At 32.0% G+C, this 23,822-nt stretch overlaps 2 protein-coding genes and 1 long non-coding RNA gene across 4 annotated transcripts; 1 reads left to right on the top strand and 2 right to left on the bottom strand.

Annotated features, from left to right (window-relative positions):
• Window positions 1–2,732: 2,732 nt before the first annotated feature.
• LOC132063469 (uncharacterized) lies at window positions 2,733–5,487 on the bottom strand. Of its 2 annotated transcripts, none has more exons than XR_009416383.1 (3): window positions 4,407–5,487; window positions 3,973–4,128; window positions 2,733–3,528 (listed from the first exon to the last, which is right to left on the bottom strand). It is a non-coding gene; the product is annotated as an uncharacterized LOC132063469 (long non-coding RNA). The 2 variants fall into 2 exon arrangements; XR_009416382.1 differs by having other exon boundaries at window positions 3,973–4,123; window positions 4,407–5,486.
• A 12,280-nt stretch (window positions 5,488–17,767) lies between these two features.
• On the top strand, window positions 17,768–20,677 carry LOC132063468 (protein neprosin-like). The gene is made up of 8 exons (XM_059456015.1): window positions 17,768–18,255; window positions 18,340–18,426; window positions 18,529–18,795; window positions 18,904–19,068; window positions 19,211–19,264; window positions 19,380–19,526; window positions 19,816–20,040; window positions 20,176–20,677. The coding sequence occupies exons 1-8, from the start codon at window positions 18,079–18,081 to the stop codon at window positions 20,326–20,328; spliced, it is 1,275 nt and encodes a 424-aa protein (XP_059311998.1). The 5' UTR covers window positions 17,768–18,078; the 3' UTR covers window positions 20,329–20,677.
• Window positions 20,678–21,614: 937 nt separating this feature from the next.
• LOC132062548 (non-specific lipid-transfer protein 1-like) lies at window positions 21,615–23,822 on the bottom strand. Its single transcript, XM_059455099.1, has 2 exons — window positions 23,305–23,822; window positions 21,615–21,891 (listed from the first exon to the last, which is right to left on the bottom strand). Exons 1-2 carry the CDS (start codon window positions 23,649–23,651, stop codon window positions 21,885–21,887), a joined length of 354 nt encoding a protein of 117 aa, XP_059311082.1. The 5' UTR covers window positions 23,652–23,822; the 3' UTR covers window positions 21,615–21,884.

Raw genomic sequence — 23,822 nt, 5'->3', positions numbered from 1 at the left:
CCAGAATTTTAAGCTTGTGGGTTCCTAGTAAAATGAACTACTATGTATATTCGAACAAAAGGACTCCAAGAGGAATTGATCCTACGTCGAGAACATGAGCGCTGAATCAAGGTTCCTTCGTTGCCGTTGAGCCAACAACTTCTTTCAGTAATGGGTTCCCAACTAGCAATTTGTTATATAATTAACAGACTCCCAACATAAATACAGGGTTCGGGCTATTGGGTGTGGGTTCCTGGGAACCCACATCCATTACACTGGATCTGCCCCTGAATGCAAGCATGTGTCTCTTTTCTTCGAGTACCTTCTTCCCTTTGACGTCGTCGGTCACCCCATTTTCAACTAGCACACCTGGAATTTTCTGCTCCAATTGTGTCACCTCTTGACTCTTCATCACTTCAGTTTTTGAATTTTTACAAGAATTTTTCAGTCTTTCCACATCGCATAGTTACTGCTTTCAGTTACTTTAGATTCTTCTCTATGTCACTGGGAAGTGTTTCTGGAGTTCTCTCAGTCAAAGTAATAGTCATTTGTCCCATTTGTTTCTCCAAGTTACAAGTGGCACAAAACTATTTTTGTTGCCATAGATAACTCTTTGGTGCAAAAACTGCTTTTCAATATGTAATTTATTTATGTGCAAAAAGTACTTTTGGCAACAATATTTTTTTTGTTGTTGCATAAACTTTTTCCATCGGCTGTTATTGCAGCGATGTGCAACAACTTTTTTGTTATTGCCAAAAGTACTTTTTGCAAGAACAATCAATACTATGACAACAAAATTAAATTGTTTGGCACAAAAAAAAATTTCATTATTAAAAGATTCATCATATATGTCAACAATAAAACTAAGTTGTTACCAAATATTGAATTTTGCCAACTATATTATTTTTGTTGCCAAAAGAGCTGTTGCCGTTTCTATACTTTCCTGTAGTGTGGCAGCATTTTGAATTTCAAATCTCTCGTTTGTCTTGGTTAAGAATATGTCTGTCTTAGTCATGAACTAGATAATTCTAAGCCCGTGCAAGCACGGGCCAAACACAAAAAATGAGTTTAGTAATAAAATTGTGAACGTATTATTATACAAACACATTACAATTCAATCAATTTAAATAGCATTTGTTACAGCCCTTTGTTTTTAGGTACAAGCGAATGGGTTGAGCGCTAGTTTTGGCGAGCTCCCTGCCTTAACGATTGGAGTGAAGGGTTCGAATCCATTAGTAACATGATTTCTTTTTCTTATTCCCCCCTATCCGGATGCAATAGAAATTTTTTAATAAAAGTACAGAACAACTCTATCTTAATCCTTTTTAATGAAATATGTGCACACACTTAGTGTTTTTTTGTGTTCAATCTAAATCCTCCTCCTCCTTTTAATTTCTTATGTTAATTTTCTCTAAGCTTAACTTTATTATTTTATGAACTTTCTATGATTCAGTACGGATACGCCCTATACTATGAAAATTCTACGCATGCACCCCATGTAAGGCATATATGTAATTAAGTATATTAAAATATAACTATTAAAATGTAAATTATAAATTATAAAAAAGAAGCTTTTATATATTTATGTTTATGAAACTTAATGAAGAGGTTAATATTTTTTTTAATATCTTTAATCTCGCATTTGATTAAAATAGAGGATAAACACTTTTGAAACATATATATTTCGAAACTTATTAATAAGAAATGTACGGAATTTACTTAATAAAACATACCAACTATCAATTATAATTTACTACACTTTTAATATGTAATTTATTTATGTCTTTACTAATAGACTTAAATATTTTTAAAAGTTTATTAACACATTATTTATTGAAGAAAATAATGAAAAAAAAAATCTTGAAGAGATTAGAACAAAGTAGAAAGAAAAAGTGATGCTCTTAAAAGTCAACTATGCCCTCATAGGCATGACGACGATCCGAGTGGTAAACCCACTATGATTCAATACGGATACGCCCTATACTATGAAAATTCTACGCATGCACCCCATGTAAGGCATATATGTAATTAAGTATATTAAAATATAATTATTAAAATGTAAATTATAAATTATAAAAAGAAGCTTTTATATATTTATGTTTATGAAACTTAATGAAGAGGTTAATATTTTTTTAATATCTTTAATCTCGCATTTGATTAAAATAGAGGATAAACATTTTTGAAACACATATATTTTGAAACTTATTAATAAGAAATGTACGGAATTTACTTAATAAAACATACCAACCAACTATCAATTATAATTTACTACACTTTCAATATGTAATTTATTTGTGTCTTTACTAATAGACTTAAAAAATTTATTAACACGTTATTTATTGAAGAAAATAATGAAAAAAAAAATCTTGAAGAGATTAGAACAAAGTAGAAAGAAAAAGTGATGCTCTTAAAAGTCAACTATGCCCTCATAGGCATGACGACGATCCGAGTGATAAACCCACTCTCATATATAGTTACTAGAAAGGCAATGCCGTCTTTGACCGAACATTTACCGACAATTTAAGTTGCTAAGCCTTTATTTTTTTCAAATATTTTGGTGGCAACATCAGTAATGCTGCTCCGTACAGATACGAAAATACATAATGATAACTAATAGAGTTTATTTAATTTGCACATCTTGTGCAGTAAGATAGTTTTCCATACAACGTAGAACATTGTGTCTGCCTTTTTTTGTTTTGTTTTGTTGATGATCAAGAACATTGTATCCGCCAATTATTGTAGTCAACCATTACAACTTATAAGATATAATACCAACAAATTATAGGAACCGTTTAGCATCTTCAAGAACATCATAGGTACATTATTCCCCATGAGTACCAGTTGTACTGGCATGGCTAGTGCAAAGACTTTGTCCATCACAACACTGTGCAAGGAAAATAAAGCAACCCGTTTTGCGACTTTCAGTTGGTGAACCATTTGATTTTGCAGCTAGACACAACCAAAAGGATGTTGCACAAGACATCGTTGCTCTTATTTGCAAGGAATATCAATTCAATCCCATCAAAGACTTTGTCCATCACAACACTATGCAAGGAAAATAAATCAAGCCGTTTTGCGACTTTCAGCTGGTACATGTTCAAAGCAGGTGAACCATTTGAGTTTTGCAGCTAGACACAACCAAAAATATGTTGCACAATATATTGTTGCTCTTATTTACAAGGAATATCAATTCAATCCCATCAGAGACCTAATTCCTTTTTCAATTGGGAAAGGGCTGTTGTTTCAATCTCATCAATATTTTCAACAGTACTGTGATCTCTAACTGTCCTGTTTTGGTTTGCGTTACCAGTTCTGTTTGTTGCAGATTGTGCATTGATTACCCTTGATCTTGAAGCTTCCCGTTATTTTCCCAAGGAAGAAATGAATATTTGAGACAAACTGAAACGACTGAGACAAAACTAAATCGAAGGAAGTCAATCTGTTAGGCACAAACTGCAGAGCCGGAAGGATAGCCCATCATCTCCTGTAGTCCAGTGAGGTAATTATGAGTACCTTCATATCTTCTGCTCAACAATTTTTCCTGCAAAACTAAAGTAAAGTATTCAACGACTAAAATCTAGGTAATGTTTTCTCCGGCTAATTTGGTTTTTAATTCTATTTCTACCAGAATAATTATCTCACTGGTGTCTTTTCGACAAATAGCTAAAGCAATTTTCTCAAATGGTCGGGGCCAACTTAGTAGTTCAAGAAATAAATAAAAGAGAAAAGGGATAATAATGTCATTGGGCCTTCCTATTTGACATATTCCAAAACATGATTAAACTCGTTTTATTTTCTTTGCCCCATGCTTAATTGAAGTCATATCATATCAATACAAAAACGTAAGTACAATGGATGACTCAGCTTACTAACATTTATAATATTAGTTGTCGTGCGAGCTATGGTGCATAGATGATCGACGATGTATTGAAGAAATTATCAAGCTAAATTCTTATGATTACTACTATAAATTTATGCTTTAAAGGAACTTACTTTCGTCTGATAAACACTGATGACTACTCTGAGGATGATATGATCATCATGTCATCTGGAGGGAAATAGTTGGCAGCTCTTCCCAAGAGCGAAGTGAAGACAATTATCTTGAAGCTCCAATCTCTGTTATCTTGACCATCCAACTATTCACCTAAACTTTTAAGAAAAACAACATTTGGTTCTTTGACTGGGAGAGATGAATAAGATTTGTGTAAATGTATTTACTTTCTTCATTTAAGAGTCCATACAGTAATAGAAACCATGTTCAGCTACTTATCCTATCTTCTTTAGTAAAGAAAAGGATCACTAAAGAGTTCACAGCAATAGGGATTTTTCCAAATCCCTGCATTCTAATCCTACTACTACTGTTCATATTTTTTCACTTCTATTTGTTATTGTACCTACAATAGCTTCACAGAACTTTGGCGAAGTACCTGCAGGTCGTACCATGTCATCTTGCGAGCGGCTCCTGCTTCAATTGGCTCCATCTGGATCGTTCGTGCAGGGCGCATAGCCCTCACGGACGGTGTTTCAGTAACTTCAGGCAACTCTAAAGCCAGCAACCATGTTGTATTTACATGTTGCTGAATCACACTGGCCTCATCTCTCTTTCTATCAACACCACATTAGCTCTTTAGTTGCCATTCTTTGAAGCATGCATGTTGAAAGCAGGTAAACATCAATAAAACACGACAACCGTATGATAAGGATTATCTATTTACATATGATATTGAGATGTGTAGTAAAAAATCATGACAACCATATAATAAAAGGGGCTCAATTAAACTTATTAGTTCATTGGTAAACAATAAACACATATAACAATTTAAACTTTCATAAAATGTCCTCCCCCTTTAGGCAGTTCTTGTCTCTTAAGAACGATGTAAAGATAGTAGTGTTATACCCAAAATTATATTTGTAGATAGAGGGTAAGAATACTGATACATCTCTTGTACATTAATAGAAACCAACTATCTCAATCTTTTTACTCAAGAAATATTAGAGAACATGACCATCAATGTAGCAGTAAAGGTAATTAGTATAAAAGAAGGATCAACAGTGGCCATAAACAGTTGTGAACTTAACATAGTACATGGATGTAAAAAGTTGGCAAGGAGTGGGTGCCGGATGCTAGGTTGTTTTCATGTACACTGCCTAGATCTCAAGCAATTTCTTCAGTAATATCTTCCTACACAGCTAATTAAATCATCAGACGATAATAAATCAGTAAAAATCACATGCACCATCTATGCATGAGTACCTTTAAAAAAAAAAAAAAAAAAAAACATCCAAATTGTTAAATCCTACACATTTTTTTCAATACTTTCAACCTAAACTATGGGCAAACCGTAATATTCATAAACAAAATTCACTCAAAATGGAGAAACTTCACAAGAAACCAAGAAATGAAGAACAAAAGTAGCCCAGTAAAAAGGCCACAGGAAAAAATTTGAGCGACAACAACAGAAATAAAAAAAAATTGCACCTAAAGAAGAACTCAAATTCTGCCAATTGGATAAAATACCTGAGGAGCAGAGGATATGTGAAGACAATGGTGAAGAAATCCATGAACCCAATTTCTACCATTTACGTGAACTCCACTTTCTAATAACTCAACCATCAATTTCGAAATTCAATTCTCAACATTTATCAATTCCAAAGTGGTTGCACAATAAAAGTCGGACAATACCAAAATCCAAGAGAAGCTCTGTGGTCAAGGCGGTGGAATCAAAGGTGAAAGAGAAAGGTAAAGGGGATTCTAGTAGTTCTAGATTATATGATGATACTCCGTAGTTGTTAGGTCTTTTAAGGGTAGGAAGATACGAGTATTACATGTGTTTATTTACCAATGTATTAGGCCCAACATCATAGTACGATTTGTAATGCTTTTTGTACAATAATTTGTTGCAGTGTTCGTCCACTACAACTGCCATTTTTATATATTAGTAATAATGTCTTCATTAGATCCTCCATATTTTACTGTTAGTCAGTTTTTCTGCAAACGGAATTAGGAAAAGGGCTGACCCAATTTCAAGTTGATTCAAGAAAACATTAAACTTGGACAAGGATTTGGACGGCTCAATATAGAAAAGGGCTAGCTGGTCCAGTTTCAATTTGAAGATGTAGCCCTATTTGAACGACATGTCAGCATAACAATCATTAGCTCAAAATGAAAAAACAGTTTGGACTACTTTTAGATTCTTCATGATGAGGAGGCCCAGTATTTGGTAAAGAAGAGGAGAAGGCCCCGGGTTAATCGAATTTTACATCCCCTCTTTTTTAAACAAAAGTAATTGGATCATGTATAAACCTTCGCAATGAGCAAATCATAATTCTTGTATTTCAAAATGTTATAAAGCAGGTTCATTTCACGTATTGTCACTAAAATTCATCCACGATAATACCAAAATCAGGAAAAAGAATTATCACATTAAAATGACTGAATTTTATCTATTAAAATAATAATTTTATTCAAACATGCAAGTGTAGCTGTTTGTTTGCAAAATCATGACTTAAATAGTTTAAGGGGTACTCTAGTCACTTTATTAAGCAATAGTACAATATCCGCGTATAAAGCGTACAAGAGTGAAGTTGTTTATGCTTTTATAGATATTGTAGGGTTACATGTTTGACTCACTTGTGCGTGCCTGTATTCCATTAGCCCAACCATTTTTTAAAGGGTTTTGCCTCGTTTATTTGTTTATTAGGGAAAAATATAAACCTAAAATTTGACGTTGACCCTTGCAATAAGATTGAGAATAATGAACATATAATTTTTGTGTAGACTTTTGCACTTTGGTAGGTGATGCCCACTAAATGCTTAAAGAAACATAAACATGCAATGATATAACTCTTGAATCTCTTGATTGAGAAAATAATTCTCAGTTGTGTCGTCCAGCTAAGCAGTGGAGTAACAATGCTATCTTCCTAGTCATTCAAGTCATAGATATTTTGTTTGACAATTGCTCCGATATAAAAACAATTTTAGTTAATTTGACGAACTGTTTTATTTAGTGACATCGTACCCGTAACTGATTTTATTTTTTTGAACTATTATGAAGTTACAAGATTTCTGAAAATTTTTCGGCGTGAGGCAAATAATAAAAAGTTGAGTTGTAACATTTTAATTGGTGAGTTGTGATTGGATGGATTTTCCAATTAGTATATTACATACTGATGACGTACTAGATCGAAGTCATTTCATGTAGTATGGTTGTGTTTGATCTTTCAACACGAAAAATGATTTGAATTCACATTGTCATTTTTCATATACATGCACCTAACAGTTGTCAATTTAAAACTTTTGAAATGTCAAAGACACATTTGAGTGAATTTCATTCTTTATGCATTTCTAAGTCTTTATATCCTTAATATTGTCTGCTTTAAACTGGCAAAACATTGCAATTACAAGAAACTTTATACACCGTCAGGAAATAATGACATCTTAATGAAATTTTTTACTTAAAAGAGCTTAGGGTCGTTTATTTTTTAAGATTAATATGGCTGAACTTGAATACATATTCTTATATATGTTCAATATATCACCTTTAAATTCAATACTAGATAATCAAGACTGTTTCTTTTTTCCAGTACTTGAATGTGTGTAGTTTATCTTTATTTAAAATTAATATATACGAATTTTTCAATAAAATAATATTTAAATATCAACAAAGTATTAGAAAAAGTAAAAGAAACCTTTTTGTTATTAAATGTGTTCTTTATAGAATGAACATCACTTTCAAGTGCTAATAGATCTTCCAACTGCTCACAGGATCTTTCTTTCTTCTTTTAGTTGACGATCTCCTCTTTTTGTTTTTTCTTTCTATGGTTGTGCACCACCCTTTTCTTATGCGCCTATTTTATGGCAATTCATGGTGTTTGTGATAAAAAAGGAAAAAACAGAGTTTATATAAGAGGAGAACAGATTTGATAAGAAAATAGATTTTGAGTTTAACCCGGTTCTAAAAGTTAAATCATAAAGTGAGAATTAGGTAGAATCATATAAAGGTACTAAATACTCATATTCCATTTGATGTGGAAATTCAATCCCTCCTTCATACCCACATGTTCAAGATTGGGCATTTGAAGCGTGAAAATATAAGATGGGAGTCCAATATAGATAAATTATGAAAATTGGGATGAAATTCTGATATCATATAACATAGACCTTGAACCAAACTCAGTTTCAAAAACAAACTCATGAGATGAGAATTGTCTAAGACCAAATATGTACATTCTATCCAATGCTTATAAAGTTACCAAGATTAGTAGAAATAATAACTATAATTACGTTGCTCGGTTGAGTGGATAGAGTGGTAATAAAATGTTATTTAAAGACGAATCTTTGGACAAACACCATTGCAATGATATTGAGACATCGTCGAACATCTAAATAAATCAAATCTATTCAAGCGAAATAAATTGTTGCAAGAGAAATATAATTACACTTAGCAAGCTGAGATCTAATAATTCTGATGAAGACTTCCAATAAGTGAAAATAACCGAACTTTAGAGCGTGTTTGGTAATGATGGAAAATGTTTTTCTGTTTTTTCTTATTTGGTTGTATTAAATATCTTGAAAAGTGTTTTCCTCAAAATAAGAGAAAAAAATTTCCCTATAATTTTAACGGAAACATTTTCCAGATCAATGAAAACACACTAACGACATCCCCAACCGACCCCCCGTACTATCCATCCCACCCCACCACCACTTGGGGGAATATACCATTAACCATGCGTTTAGACTTTAGATATGGTATATTTTAATAATTGTCATGGTTAAAGGTCTAAGTGGGAGATTGTTGGGATATATACTATTAGCCATGTGTTTGGATATAGTATTTATTATAAAACTATTATTTATTCAATTTTAATAAAGAGTTAAATAGATCATGTACTAGTATGTGTGTCTTTTACTTATATAGTAGATGATTTAGTGTATAGAGTTTAGCTTATACACGAAAGATTAAATCATCAGTTCTTCTAAGTATAAAGTTCTATGTTCACAATATAAGATAGAAATTGGACAAAGCTATCAGTATTGTAGCACAAGATTAAATATAATTATCTTCATTATGAGAACGGTATAGTTCCGACTTCTTGTGCTAGTACATTTTGTGTGTATTGAACGGACCAAGTAGAAATAAGTGTTTTTGTACTGAATATATAAACAATCTCTCTAGCTCATTAAATGTGCTTATGCTCTTAATCTTGATGTGATTATTATAATCAATGTGATTTGTTCATTTTTTTGATTGATTAAAAGGTGCGACTCAATTGCAAGTCAATATATTCCCGATAAATTGGATATGGCAACATACATTTGTGAAATACTCCCTCCGTCTCAATTTATGTGGCACCTCAATTTATGTGGCACCATTTGACCGGACACGGAATTTAAGAAATAAGGGAAGACTTTGTTATGTTTACCAAATTGCCTACTTTTGTTGACTTTTCTTCACAACAAGTACACATCTTTAAAAGTAAGTGGGACCCAACAAGGGTAAAATAGAGATGGTGTCATTAAAGAGTTGCCTAATAAGGAAATGTGACATTCATTTTGGGACGGACTAGAAAGGAAATGGTGCCACATAAATTGGGACGGAGAGGGTAATAATTAGTTGATAGAATTCATGTCTCGGCTTTGAGATTGATGATACCCCTTTGTGGATGCTTATAAGTCTCATATGAAAACCCTGCAGGTGGATTTTGTATCCATCACATGAAATAAGTTAAGCGGAAGTATAAATGATTTAATTAGTCAATGAATTAAATTTTCAATAATTTAATTTGATTGGTATCTGTAATCTTAACACAAGGAGTTAAATAAGATTTAATGAAAGATTTCAAAATTAAACTGAGGAGTGCAATTGCAATTTTTTAGTGGAATAATCTGTAATTTATTGTAGTAGAATAATTCGTTCATATTTCGAATTAATGCGGCAATTGGAAGCCTCGTTATTTATTCTGTGGTCTCTGCTATGCCTAATTAATTAATGGACTCGAAAAATAAGTTTCTTGGTGGAAAAGTAGTCTACACATTTTGGACTAAGGTTGACACCCCAAAACGTGATTATATATAGACTACTTGTCAGCCCTAAGAGGCATACACTTTTCTTAGCCGTAATACTCGCCCACACGAGTATTCTCTGTTTAAAAGCTAATTAGGTTACATAGCAGAAGACTGCAAACCGTGGAACTGGAGGATGATCTCATTGATGGTTTCTGCTCGTGATTGAAGGTTTGATTCGCAGTCGCGGTCACGCTTCAAGAGATAAGTATTAATTTTATCTTTTGATTAAAATCGGTGGCTATATGTTTTCTATATTACATGCAAGTTCGATTTTGGCTATTTGCCTTTGCTGTTTATGCCTATATTCCATCACCTCCACCCTGCCCACTATCCTACCCCCGCACCACACCCATCCCCCGGCTACCACTTACCCCCACCCTATCCCCCAAACCCCGGCTACCTCTCCCTTTCTCCACCAACCCAAATGGCCGCCTACCTGCTACACCTCCACCTAATCTACCCTCGCAACCTACCCCGTAGTCTACCCCCACTTCTCATCCAACCTACACCCACCACTAGAAGTTGCACTCCGAATTTAAAAACTTTATAGTGTTTAATGCAAATGCTTTTAAATTGACATTTTTTTTAACTTGCTTACCAAATATAAGAAAATGAGTAGGAAATTAAATCACTTATTTTCCTAGAAAATATTTTCTTGAAAAAACATTTCTCGTGAAAAACATTTTCGGATCCAGTCATACCAAACACACCTTTAGTATTGGTAAAGCTAGCTATAAACCCCAGTAACAAGAAAACAAATAGTTGGAAGAAATTCTAAGAGCCCGTTTGGCTTAGCTGATTTTAAATAGCTACTTTTCAATGCTGAAATTGATTTAATAAATAAGCAGTTGCTTGTTTGGATAAAAGTCCTGAACCTAATAAGAAACAGCTGAAGCGTTTCCTAAAAAAGTGTTGATAAGCATATTTTCTGTTAAAATGACTATAATGTCCTTAACTTTTACAAAATCTTATATTATTTCAAATGTGAAATAATTTATGTCTCACTTTATTTTAATACAAAATTGATTAGATAAAATTATTTTTATAAAATTATCTTATAATAAGCAAAAATATAATCATAAGTATATGTAACATTTAATATGACACACATGCAAGTTCACGACAAAAACATATCATATTTATCACTGCTGCAAATTATATACTAATAATTAAAAGAATACATGCACAAGCATAAGTGAAAAAATATATGGATGACATTAATATATCAAGAAGGAACAAGACAAGATAAGGGGTTCAAGAGAAATTGCAAAATACTCCAGGATGCATCTTCATAAAACAATATGTAAAAAGAAATAAATTTATTACCCCAAATAATGCTAACGAGAATGTAAAGGAATTCTTGTTAACGTTTAAGATGTAGAGAAAATTTTAAGTGTAGAGAATTTGCAAAAGTACTAATGCTAACGGGTTAGGGGTTTTGATTTAAGAAAAGGTATTTAAGGAATTGCAGAAGAATATTAGGGATAAATTGTAAAAAAGTTGGTCAAACCAAAAGTGCTTATAAGTTATAAATAATAAGTTAGGGATGACCAACTTATAGCTTATAGCTTATTGTGACTTATAAACACTTTTGATGTTTACCAAATGCGTAGATAAATTAAAAAGTGCTTATAAGCTGGTCAAACCAGCTTATAAGCTTAGCCAAACACCCTCTAAATATATTTACTTATAGGTGTGTAGATTTTACCTTTCCTATTTTCTTTAAGGTGGTAAGCGCATCAGGAAATAGCATAAGAATCTTGACAACTAAACAGCATGTGTCAAAAACAGGAATATTTGTGATGGCAAAATCAGAACTGCTCATAAAAATAAAATTTTAAAAAGAGGTTCCACTTTGTTTCCAAAAGCTGGATGAGTACCAAACTTTATTATAATTTCCCCACCCTTTTCCATCAGCCTTTAAAGGGGTGATCTGTCACTAGGTAGTTAGGTTGTCCTCTTCTCGTAGTGCAACTTTCATTAATCATATTGTAAATTGAAGTGATGATTAACAAATTGATTAAGTATTTGGAGCTCTCCGCTTTTCTCTAAATTTTATCCAAATGATAATCTGATATCTTGATCTAATTATTATTTTACGCATCCGATCCATTAAAGTAGAACACTGCCGGTCCATCAAATTCAAAATTATCATACTTTACAGGGGCACGTCCGATTCGTCTAATCTTTTTTGCTCTCTCTTTAGGACAGCGGAGCCAAATTTTCACTAAAGGAAATTTAAAATATTAGGAAATAAACACATCAAAAATCAAAGGGAATTCAACATATATTCAGGAGCAGAGATAACATTTCAGTTACGTAATTAACTGAACCCAATAATTTTGATCCAAGCCTTATATTTATATTAAAATTTTATTGACTATGTACAAATTACTAATTTAGAATCCATTAACTTTAAATGACTAGAATCTCAGACTCATAAGCCCGAAATCCTATCTCCGCCTATGCATCTATTATATATGCAAAACACAATAATTTTAACTTATATACACATACTAGTGGCTTTTGGCCCGTGCTTACTACGATTGAAAGTTAAATTTGTACTTATTTTTAGTTTTTGTCCGCTTCTTTGTGACATTAAGCTATTAAAAGATTAGTTCGATATTTTCTGCAAAATCTAGCACGGACCCAAAACCAAGATTAAAAGTTAAATTTGTAATTTAAAAAAAAAAAAAAAAATCCCACTCTTTGTCACATTAACTTATTTAAAGATTAATTTGATATTTTTTGCAAACTCATTGCAAACTCTTAAAAATTAAAGGCTTCTATATTTAAATTGCATAAAAATATTTGAAAATTAAACCAAAATTCTTTTTTTCCTCTTACTTTAGAACTTTTTTTTTTTTTTTTTTTTTTTTTGACCTTCAAACAAATGCATGATATAAAGTCTCTTAATTTTTTAACAACATCCAATATGAACTATAACATTTTATTCCAAAAAAAAAGAAAGATAGTTTGGTTCTAGAGATATCAATTAGATATGCTATATTTATTCTTTTGTTGAGATTTTAATGAGATTACTTATAAACAAAGATAACTTTCAAATAAATAAAAATAAATTTTCATATTTTGCAAATGTTTGTAGATGTTAATTCAATTATATACAAAGTATACTGAAAAGATGAAGAAAATTAATTAGAAAAAAATTAATTAGTTTTCTTAATATAATTAGACTTTCCTTTTACTTTCTAAAAATTAACGTGATGAGAAAATGACATTTTTTTTTCCTCTTGTTAGTTCAAATGGTACATTATTTTATAAAATGTACATTTTAATTATTTTCTCAAACACAAATGAAGATTCAATGCCTCATGATTCATTTAATCATGTTTCCCTATACTAACAGACACCGCCTAACATATTTTTTACCCGCATAAAAAAAAATGATACTGAAAAACATAAAAAGTTTACTTCCTTTTGTCACAAGATGTTTGACATTACTACCTTGAAAAACTAAAAATTATTTCATTAACTACATATTTTTCAAAGATGTTCTCAACATTTAAGCTATTCCATCAAGTTCATATTATAATTTATTTTTATGTAATTTTTAAGTGTAAATATAAATTTAAAAAATAAAGAATCATAATACACCAAATAATATCCAAAAGAGAAAGTTAATTTCTTAAGCAAGAACGATATGGGTAATCAACGTACAAACAAACAAGACATGCCTATGAAAAGATTTAAATTTAAATATTGTTAACAAATGATTAGATAAAAATAAATATTTTAGGTAACAATATCTAATCCAAATGAAGACCAATTTTATCTATTAAATTTTTAAAGTTTCACACTGAACAATTAAAGAGCTGTTAATTAGAGAAATTTCAATTTTTGTGATCAATACAGTACATATTTTAGTTAATGTAACTGCAAATGTGGTGTATTCTCTCAAATTATGCATAGTGATGTGTTTTTTTTTTATTGACATCATGACAATTCACAATTCTTAAGCGTTTTAAGAGGGCCTTAAAATTTTCTAAATTTACCAAAATTGGTGTGGCACCTTAAGTAATAAAAAAATAAAGTAGGAGTAAAAATAAGGCATATGAAGAAGTTATAGTACACGTCACGTTTACTTCAAACAAGTTAGTCAAAGGGATTTTCTATAATCAAAAAAGGCTTGAAAGTGTTTTAATATTTTTAAAATACCCCATAGTAGAGGAAACAATAAATGACAAATATAGGGATAAATTTGGAAGAGGAAATCTTTAATTGGTAACCCTTAGTTGTAATGTAACTAAGGACTCTATCTAAGTACTACAAAAAAGTTATATTGACCCTTCTTATATATAGTAATGGTGCTAAATATGTACACCAAACTAGCTTATACAATTCGGGCGAAATGAATTAAAAACCCTTTGCACCACAAACTTAGCCGCTATTTCTTCTTGACTCTCCCTTGAGAAAATATTGGACCATCAAAGCTTAGCTTCTCAAGACATTAACTCAAATTCTCAAGACATTAACTCAAAAGTTTTTTATATAAGGATCAAATTTTTTCAAAAAGTTCTTGATTTTTCTAACAATAGCAACAAAAAGAAAATTAATTTCCATTGCAAAAGGACAGGATCAAGTCCTTATTATCTTTGGAAACAATTCAAATTCCCCCATTCAAATCTATGTCCTCATCTTTTTCAAAAGATATGGACCTTACGAGTTGCCTTTACCGTTCATACAAACCCTAGCTAGCATCCATTATGAAATTGGCCATTAGTGGAGCGTATAGGCAATTTTGCTTCACAAAAGTGGATGATAGCCTAACTGTGGGTCAAACCCAACCCCCCATTATTGTAACCGATTTGATGGACTACTAACTAAATTTTGTATGAATATGTCATCACCCATGTGTGTTATAAAGTAAAATAGGGTGCATGGGGGCACCTCTTGTCACAAGTATGTATCGTTGTTCACATATAAAGTTTTACAACTTTTTAACTATAGTCACTATAGTCTTATTCACTTCCACAAGCTAAAGACAAATTGCATTCAATGTGTTTGTCTTCAAATTACACAATTTGTGTCTACTAAATGCTAAAGGGAATTTTACTTTGTTGAATGTAAATTACAAGATGAATAAAGTTTCGATATATACTACTTCCTCTGTTTCAATTTAAGTGTCTTATTTTTTGGTTTAGTTTATTTTCTTTTTTAAAATACCTCTTTTTATATTTGATAATTCTCTAATTCCAACATTCTGGATGACTTATTTAAGATTGTGACATTCAAAGGATGTTTGTATATACTCCATACATTTATAATTTAATATTATACAATTCAAAAAACAATGTTTACTATTTTAGTTTTCATGTTTAATCAAAACTAATATAATTATATTAGGGCGGAATGCACTGTTAGACGGAGAAAAGTATGGATATAACCCGAGGAAAAAGGGGAAAAGATAGCAAATTAGCAATAACTCGTGTGGTACCGTTTCTGTTGTCGCCGTATATTAGTTTGTCGCATCCATTGAGTTCAAATTAAAATTACATAATGATTGCATCAATTAATGGGTCAAATATACATCTTCATTATTAGTTAGATGAACCACTAGTTATTCTGACAAAGTTAAGGCATAATTAATCCTATCTTGAGAAATAAATTTCAAGCAAGAGAAAAGGATCCTCTCTCGTCAAAATGCAATATTATCTTGTGATTCAACATGGAACCTACGTTAGTCGTATTCCCCTAGGCTTTGAAAGATATAAGTTTTGAGAGAGAAAAAAAGAAGTTTAAAGTTTTGTTTAGATGGCTAAAAGTTATTTACGTGTGCCTAGTTGTAACCTTTAATAGGGGCACAAGTGTATACAGTGGCGGATTCAGGATTTTCATTCAGGGGTTAAAAAAAATAACAAAAGCCAAATATAAAAAATAATGTTGTCAATGGGAATCGAACAGGGACACTAGAGACGATTTTGACAGCGCAGACCACCGGCCTAATTTTTGCGTTTGTTCGGGGACTCTAAATCCGCCCACAGTGTATACTAGCTCGATGTATAGCAAGTGTATAATAAATATATAATAGTTGTATAATCAATGGGTGTGTGTGTATAAGGCTTAATGCATATGTAGCCCCTAAACTTGCCTTTTTTTTATTTTTTTTTTTTGGCACTCCTAAGTGTTGTTGTTCCTATCAACCCCAAGCGCCGTGTGTGCATCGTCAAACACAATCCAACTTACATAACATATATGGTGAGTTTTATTTTCTTTAGCCTTGCGCGTGAATGTCAATCGCATCCTACGTGGAAAATTCAACCAATTAAAACCCCCCACCCATTTTTTAATTCACGCGCAAGACTAAAGAAAATGAAACTCATATATGTTATGTAAGTCGGATTGTGTTTGATAGACACACTTGAGACCGAGTTCAGGAGCTCAATAGGAACAATACTTAGTTGAGGTGCAAAAATGAAAAAAAAGACAAGTTTAGGGGCTGCATATGAAAGTATATGGTGAATATTTTGTAAAAATTATGATTATTTTTTTGAATGGGCCATTTTGGACTGCTGTTTACCGTAAAAATCCCCCCAGCGCCGGGGGGGGGGGGTGGTGTTGTGTGTTATGGATAAAAGTTTCAACTTAATTAGGGCTTTAATTTCCCTGGTAGTGCCATTACAATGTGCCTACATATGGGGGACTTGATGAGGAAAGACTAAAGAGTAAAGACGATGCATGGCATATGGGTAGATATATAGATATATATAGTCTTAGATTAATGTAGTTGACAAAGTGATGGGAAATTAATACAACTGGTTAAACGGTATTATAGATTTGGAAACAATTAATAGAAGGAAACAAAAAAAATTGGACCACAAAAAGCTTTTTCTTGTTTTGGAGAATATTTATGAGTTAACATTTCTATAGACAGTTTCTGATGAAAAAGAAAAGTAATGATAAGGCTAATTTCAGCGATGTAAGTACTCCACCGTATCCCCAACGAGTAACCACTAGTCCACTACTAATAATATCAGTAATAAACATTACGACTTGAAAATTAATGTTCTGTTATATATAATAGCTTTCTTAATTTCTGGGTCACAATCTTCTTCTTATTTTAATTTTAAAAATATTTACTTTGCTCTAATTTCTAAAAACGAGGGTTCGTTTGGCCATGCAATTTAGAATTTAAATTTGAAGATTTGATTTGAAATTTGTATTTGTTTACGATATTTGAACAAAATTTCGACTTCAATTTGTAATTTTTATTTCAAATGTCATATTCACCTAAAAGGTAGAATTTCAATTCAAAATGGTGATTTCATCTATTTTCTAAATGCAAGAAAATAAAAATAAAAAATAGACTCATAGTTTTAAATTAAAAAAAAAAAAATCATACTCAACAAGTCGACATGAAGAGATTGTCTACAATGGTTGGGAGGATTATATTCTCGGGCGAATTTATATAAGGAATTATGAAGCACGTAAACTCATGGTCTCTCCACAAAATTAGGTATTTTATGTATATATTTTTTAAAATTGGCACAATATGCCTATAATAACATTTCATATTTAAAACTTATTTAATTGTTACAAGAAAATACTATCCAAAAACTTAATTTCTTACTTTTAAAAAAAATAACAAAATTATTTAAATTTACAGATATTCATAATCTTATGTTTTTACTATTACATACTAGTATTCCTATTTTCCTCACCTTATTTTTAATGTGGAGCAAGACTAAAATCACATCACTGGTCCACACTCTCACACACATCAAACAGTACAACAAAAAGGACAAAAAATTGCAGCTGTTTATGTTTAGTATCACAGAAAACTACATTTCCCTACTCTCCACCTCTTCACATTCCATATCCATTCTTTTACTTCCTCTTCCTTTCTTGGAATATATTTCCCATTTTACCCCTACACTCTTCACGAGCGTCGGCAAATTTTGTTGTTGTTTTCTGTCCCCTTTTTGTTTTTCAAATATTCATATTCATGGTTGAAGAATTCAAGAAGCCCCAGTTCAGTTAGAGTGCACCAAAAAGCTTGGAAAATAGAGTTTGTAATGGATAAGGTGTGCTTTGACAATGTGAAGATGAATATGGAAGGGATGTTTTGCTTGTTTTTGCTTTTCATGGTGTCTGTTGGAGAAGCCAAACAGGGCATGTCTCTTTCTGCACAAAAACTTGAGGTTCAAAAGCATTTGAATCGTTTAAACAAAACTCCAATCAAGTCCATCAAGGTTAATACAATATACCCTTTTTTGCTCCATTTTTTTGTCTGTCTTTTGTTATTGATGGTAATTTCTTTTGGGAAAAAATAACAGAGCCCAGATGGTGATATTATTGATTGTGTTAATATGTCTCACCAACCAGCTTTTGATCATCCTTTACTCAAGAATCACACTTTACAGGTTAGCTTTTCCCAAAGTAAAAAAAAACCCTTTGAATTCAATTTTTGTAGTAGTAATCTTGGTGGGAAAATTTTGAGTATTTTTCTTTTTGCGTGGTACTAGATGATGCCAAATTATCATCCAGAAGGCCTATTTCGTAATGGAAAAATGTCTAAAGCAAATACCAAGAATGAAGGGTCAAATTCAATTACACAACTATGGCATTTGAATGGGAAATGTCCAGAAGGAACAATTCCAATTAGAAGAACCAAAAAAGATGACATTTTAAGAGCAAGTAACATGAAAAGCTATGGAAGGAAGAATAAACATTCTACCATTGCTAAACCACAATCTGGTAGACCTGGCCTTGTTAGCCAAACTGGTCATCAGGTACACTAAATTAACTTCTTTAATTCTCTTTATAGTTAAGTAGAATATGAAGTTTCATTGAATTAATTGTTTTGGTTTTCTGTTTCTGTTCCTTTGGAGTTCTTTTAGCATGCAATAGCTTATGTTGAAGGAGACAAGTATTATGGTGCAAAAGCAACCATAAACGTTTGGGAACCTAAAATTCAGCAACCCAATGAGTTTAGCTTATCTCAGATTTGGCTTCTTGGTGGTTCTTTTGATTCAGATCTTAATAGTATTGAAGCTGGCTGGCAGGTAAATATATTCCTTTTTTAGTTTGTCTTTTTAGATGACAATTCAATTATTGTTTGAACAATTAGAGAGTGAAATTATTGTCATATTATATGTCTGTATCTATTAGTCTGGTGACTTCTTGTCCTTTTGGGGGTAAAAACAGGTTAGTCCTGATTTGTATGGAGATAACAACACAAGACTTTTCACCTACTGGACTGTAAGTGAAATGTTTTTTTCTTCTCTTATAAAAATACTGCTAGCATACACATAAATTTCTAAATCAAAGAATGTGTGCTATGAAATTGAAATTTTGGGAAAATTATTTTGCACAGAGTGATGCTTATCAAGCCACGGGCTGCTACAACCTGCTATGCTCAGGCTTTATTCAAATCAATAATGAAATAGCAATGGGGGCCACCATTAACCCTCTTTCCAGCTATCATGGTTCACAATATGATATAAGCATTCTTGTCTGGAAGGTAATTTATTTTATGGGATTCACAAATCTTGCATTCAACAATTATACCTCATATTCTATAGAAAAGTACACCCTAGTTTGTTCCTCTGCATTTTTTATTGAGGCGTCCATTATTTGAATGTGAATGCATAATTGATTAAATTATGTGAAGACAGAGAGAATCTCTGACATTTTCTTGATGAGTCCATGCTTTTCTTTTTCTTTGTTTTTGAGTTAGTGTACTCTTCTGCCATTTAATTCATAAAAAATCTGTTTTTTAACTTTTATTTACTTATCTTGAAATTATTTAGGACCCAAAAGAGGGAAACTGGTGGATGCAATTTGGGAATGACTATGTACTGGGATACTGGCCAGGCTTTTTGTTTTCTTACTTAACAGACCATGCTACAATGGTTGAATGGGGTGGGGAGGTGGTGAATTCAGAATCTGATGGACTTCACACCACAACTCAAATGGGGAGTGGCCATTTCCCTGATGAAGGATTTGGGAAATCTAGCTATTTCAGGAATGTACAGGTCAGTTGAACATTGTCGTTGAAAAATTATACTGTGTATATAGAAAGTAATACCGCATATATAGGTCAAAAATTATATATATTTAGAAATCTTAAACATCCTTAGCGAAATTCCTGATTTCGCCATTGTTAACAGGTAGTTGATGATTCAAATAACTTGAGAGCTCCTCAAGACCTTGCGATTTATACTGAGGATAACAGTTGCTATGATGTTCAACTAGGGAAGAATAATGACTGGGGGAGCTACTTTTACTATGGTGGACCTGGTAGAAATCCTAATTGTCCATGACCAAGATCCTTAAAGTGTTTTTAATCTTTTCTATTGGTCTTTTAATGTAGTAAAACTTGTAATCTTGACATGAGTTCTTGTATGGTCATTGTTTTACTCTTCGTAAAACTTTTGTTTTAGGGGCTAGGTTAGTTGCAGCAAAATGTGAATCATCGTTGATCTTTAATTGTATGAAAAGTTTTTCCCCTTTCTTTTAATTAGAAGGTCTCCACATGAAAATGTCGTTGGGGACACAAAGGAATAATCCCCTTTTTAGATGTTACATTTGTAATTGTTTGTTTGCTCCTGTCTTAGGAGCCATATGTTTGTTAATGGAGGAGATTCATATGGTGTGTTTTTCCCTTTTCAATGTTATTTTTTTCTGGGAAAAGGTTAATAGCTTTCAGAGTGAGAATCTCTTTAGGTTAGTGGGAAGGCTAAAAGGAGATTCCTAATGTGACTGCATATTGATAAGATGCTTCAACCATATTCTTTTTGTCTTCAACACTTTCCTTTTGTAATGTCTAAGATAGTGAATTCTCTTGTTTACAAAATTTGGTTGATAAGCTTATGCTAACTTCCTTTTTAGAAAATAATCTTTAAATCTTCTGAGCCTTAAAACGCAGTAGTTTCCTAATCACTGTGCATTTACTGAACTGGAGTATTAATTAGACTACAATGAATGAGATAACCAGTGAACTTTTTTATTGGCTTATAAAGGAACTTTTGTTCTAGACCTATAATATAGTCATTTTCAGCCCAAAAAAAAAAAAAAATCTGTTTTGTTTCATGAGTCACAAGAATATGTCCTTGAATATTTTCGATGAGTTATTGGCACTTCTTCCTATGCACCTCTCATTGCTCTAACCATCTTCCCTCCCTTTTTTCTTCTTCTTATTGCATTAATAGCCCTAGAGAGGGATAAGGGGAAGGAATCTTGCAAATTTATACAAGTAAATTTGGCATGGTGTGCTAAGTGTTAGACTTAATTGACATATATTAGCCAAAATTTAATAAGTTGGCACAAAATGGCCATAATATTCCAAAGAGTTAGGATCAACTATACTATTGAGCTAGCACCCATTGTTTCGTGTGGCAATTCAATACTACAACGATAAAAGAAGATCGCTAATCATTATTACTTTTTTCTTTGTACTTTTTCCAAAAAATTGAAAAAGAAGAAAATGTAGATTTTGATTCGTAGTACCGTCGACCCCCTCCATTGTGCGATCCTCCAATTTTCTCCTCCAAAAGAAAAGCGCAGAAAACATAGGAGGCAAGTATAATTTTAAGAGGCAATGCAACAATTCTGAAAAGTGAAATTTTTATATAGGAAAACACGCAAAAGGTTAATGGATATTTTACAAGGAATACAATAGTTCCAATCAAGGAATACGTAGTCCTAGCCAAATATTGCATGTTTTAAGAACGATTGTCTAGGAATTATATGTCCAAGACCATTTGTTTGTTCTTCTTTTTTTATTTTTTTTTATTTTAATAAGGAAATAGTTCCCTCATGACAGATTGACAGCACTCCATCCTTCTTATTCAAGTCCTCGAGATCACTCCAAGGTTCATCATATCCTGTCACAAAATTATGATAGGATCAATCATCTAAACTTATACTAGCTAGTAAATAACATTATGTTTTAGTCAATGTTTCAGCTAGTTATTCAAAATTTAATATAGCTAGCTTGTAATAATATACCTTTTCTACCCAATAGTCGTTATAACAATTACATACCACCCCCTTCACCAAATTATGTGTTATTGCAACATCTTAAATCTCAAGAGAGACAAATTAAAGCGCTAGGTGATTTCTTTCTATATATACCTAAGCCTAATCAATAGCAAGTAGTCAGGCCGTGAACCAGCCAAGCTTGCCGGTCATCACAGTTGAAACAAAAAAGATAAAAAACCTTTTTAATTTGCTGCACTTCTGTTACTATTATAAGTATCTGTTACTATTATAAGTATATAATTGCAAAATTAAGTTAAAAGGGTGCATATAATAATGGCTGAATTGATGAAAACACCCCTAAACTTGACACGTTTTCGTACTTTAGTCCCTGAACTATTGTCACAATTAAGAACACCCCTAGACTTGGCTAACTACGTTTCAATTCACCCCCGTGTTGACATGCCATAGCAAGTGGAATGCACTCGCTGTCCACTTGGCATTTTCATCCTATGTGTCCTCCACGTAGATAAATTATTTTTAAAAACAATGGTAAAACTAATTTTTTTATAAAAAATTTGGAACAATGGATTGTTTTTTTTAAATCTGGAAATTTTGATTTAAACAAAAAAAAAATGGAAAACTAGATTTTTTTAAAAAAAAAAAAAAATCCCGTCCAGATTTTTTAATAAAAAATCCAGTCCCGGATTTATTTTTTAAAAAATAATCCTGGAAAATTAGATTATTTTTCAAATCTAGAAAAAATTTATCAGTTTTCCAATTTATTCTTAAAAAAAGTAGTATTCTAGATTTTTAAAAAGTCCAGGTCTTTTAATAAAAAAATCAATTTTCCAGATTTTTTTTTAAATAACGGGTTTTGCACTTTTTTAAAAAAAAAAAAAATCAGTTTTCCAGATTTTTTTAATAAAAAATCCATTCGTATTTATATTTTAAAAAATGGATTTTCCACATTTTTAAAAAAAAATTAGTTTTTTCTAATTTTAAAAAAGTCCACTTTTTAATGGAGGAAGGGGATAATTTAGATGTTGGAATAGGAAAAAAAATTAAAGGGAAATGTAAAAAAAAAAATTGATTTTTCTTGTTTAAAAACTAAAAAAAATAAAAAACGCTGATGTGGCAGCGAGTCACGCGCCTGTTGGAGTTTGAGCACACTTGCTGTGCCATGTGTCAATGTGGGGGTGAACTAAATTGTAGTTAGCCAAGTTTTGGGGTGTTTTTAAGTGTAATGATAGTTCGACTAAAGATTTAAAACGATGTTTCTAGTGTTTTAAATCAACCCCTATAATAATTAAACTTACTTGGAACAATCCACTTTTGGTGTTACAGGGAAGGACAATTTCACTTGACAGCGTCCTGGAAGTGACTGAGCTACTATATCGTTGATGTTCAGGTCTTGCATCTCAGACTTGACACATTCACAAATAGCTTTTTTTTCACCAGTGTTTCTTCCCATGCTTACAAGTTTAAACAGCTCGTTGCAACAAGCCTCTGGAGGCACCCCAGTTCTCATGTAGCCAGTCGTCATCCAATCTATGCAAGGTTTCATAGGCCCATCTATATCGTTGCACTTAATTAATGCAACCGATGAAGATGGCGAAAGCAAGATTGAAAGTAGCATAATCACAAGAGAAAATGATGGTCTCATGGTGAAGTTTGGAGGTTCAGGCTTTATTTTCAGATACCTTTGTAACAATGATCGATGATTTTATACATGATGTTGGGAAAAAAAATACTAACTTGTTTCAGTTACTTTGTTGACTTGCTTTATGTCGTATATGATGGAAAAGGGAAGTGGAAGATCAGGAGAAAGCTGGCA

This window comes from Lycium ferocissimum, chromosome 7 (assembly GCF_029784015.1).
Source record: "Lycium ferocissimum isolate CSIRO_LF1 chromosome 7, AGI_CSIRO_Lferr_CH_V1, whole genome shotgun sequence".
Classification (NCBI taxonomy): Eukaryota; Viridiplantae; Streptophyta; class Magnoliopsida; order Solanales; family Solanaceae; genus Lycium; species Lycium ferocissimum.
The sequence above is the reverse complement of the archived record's forward strand: the minus strand, read 5'-3'. Positions and strand labels throughout refer to the sequence as shown.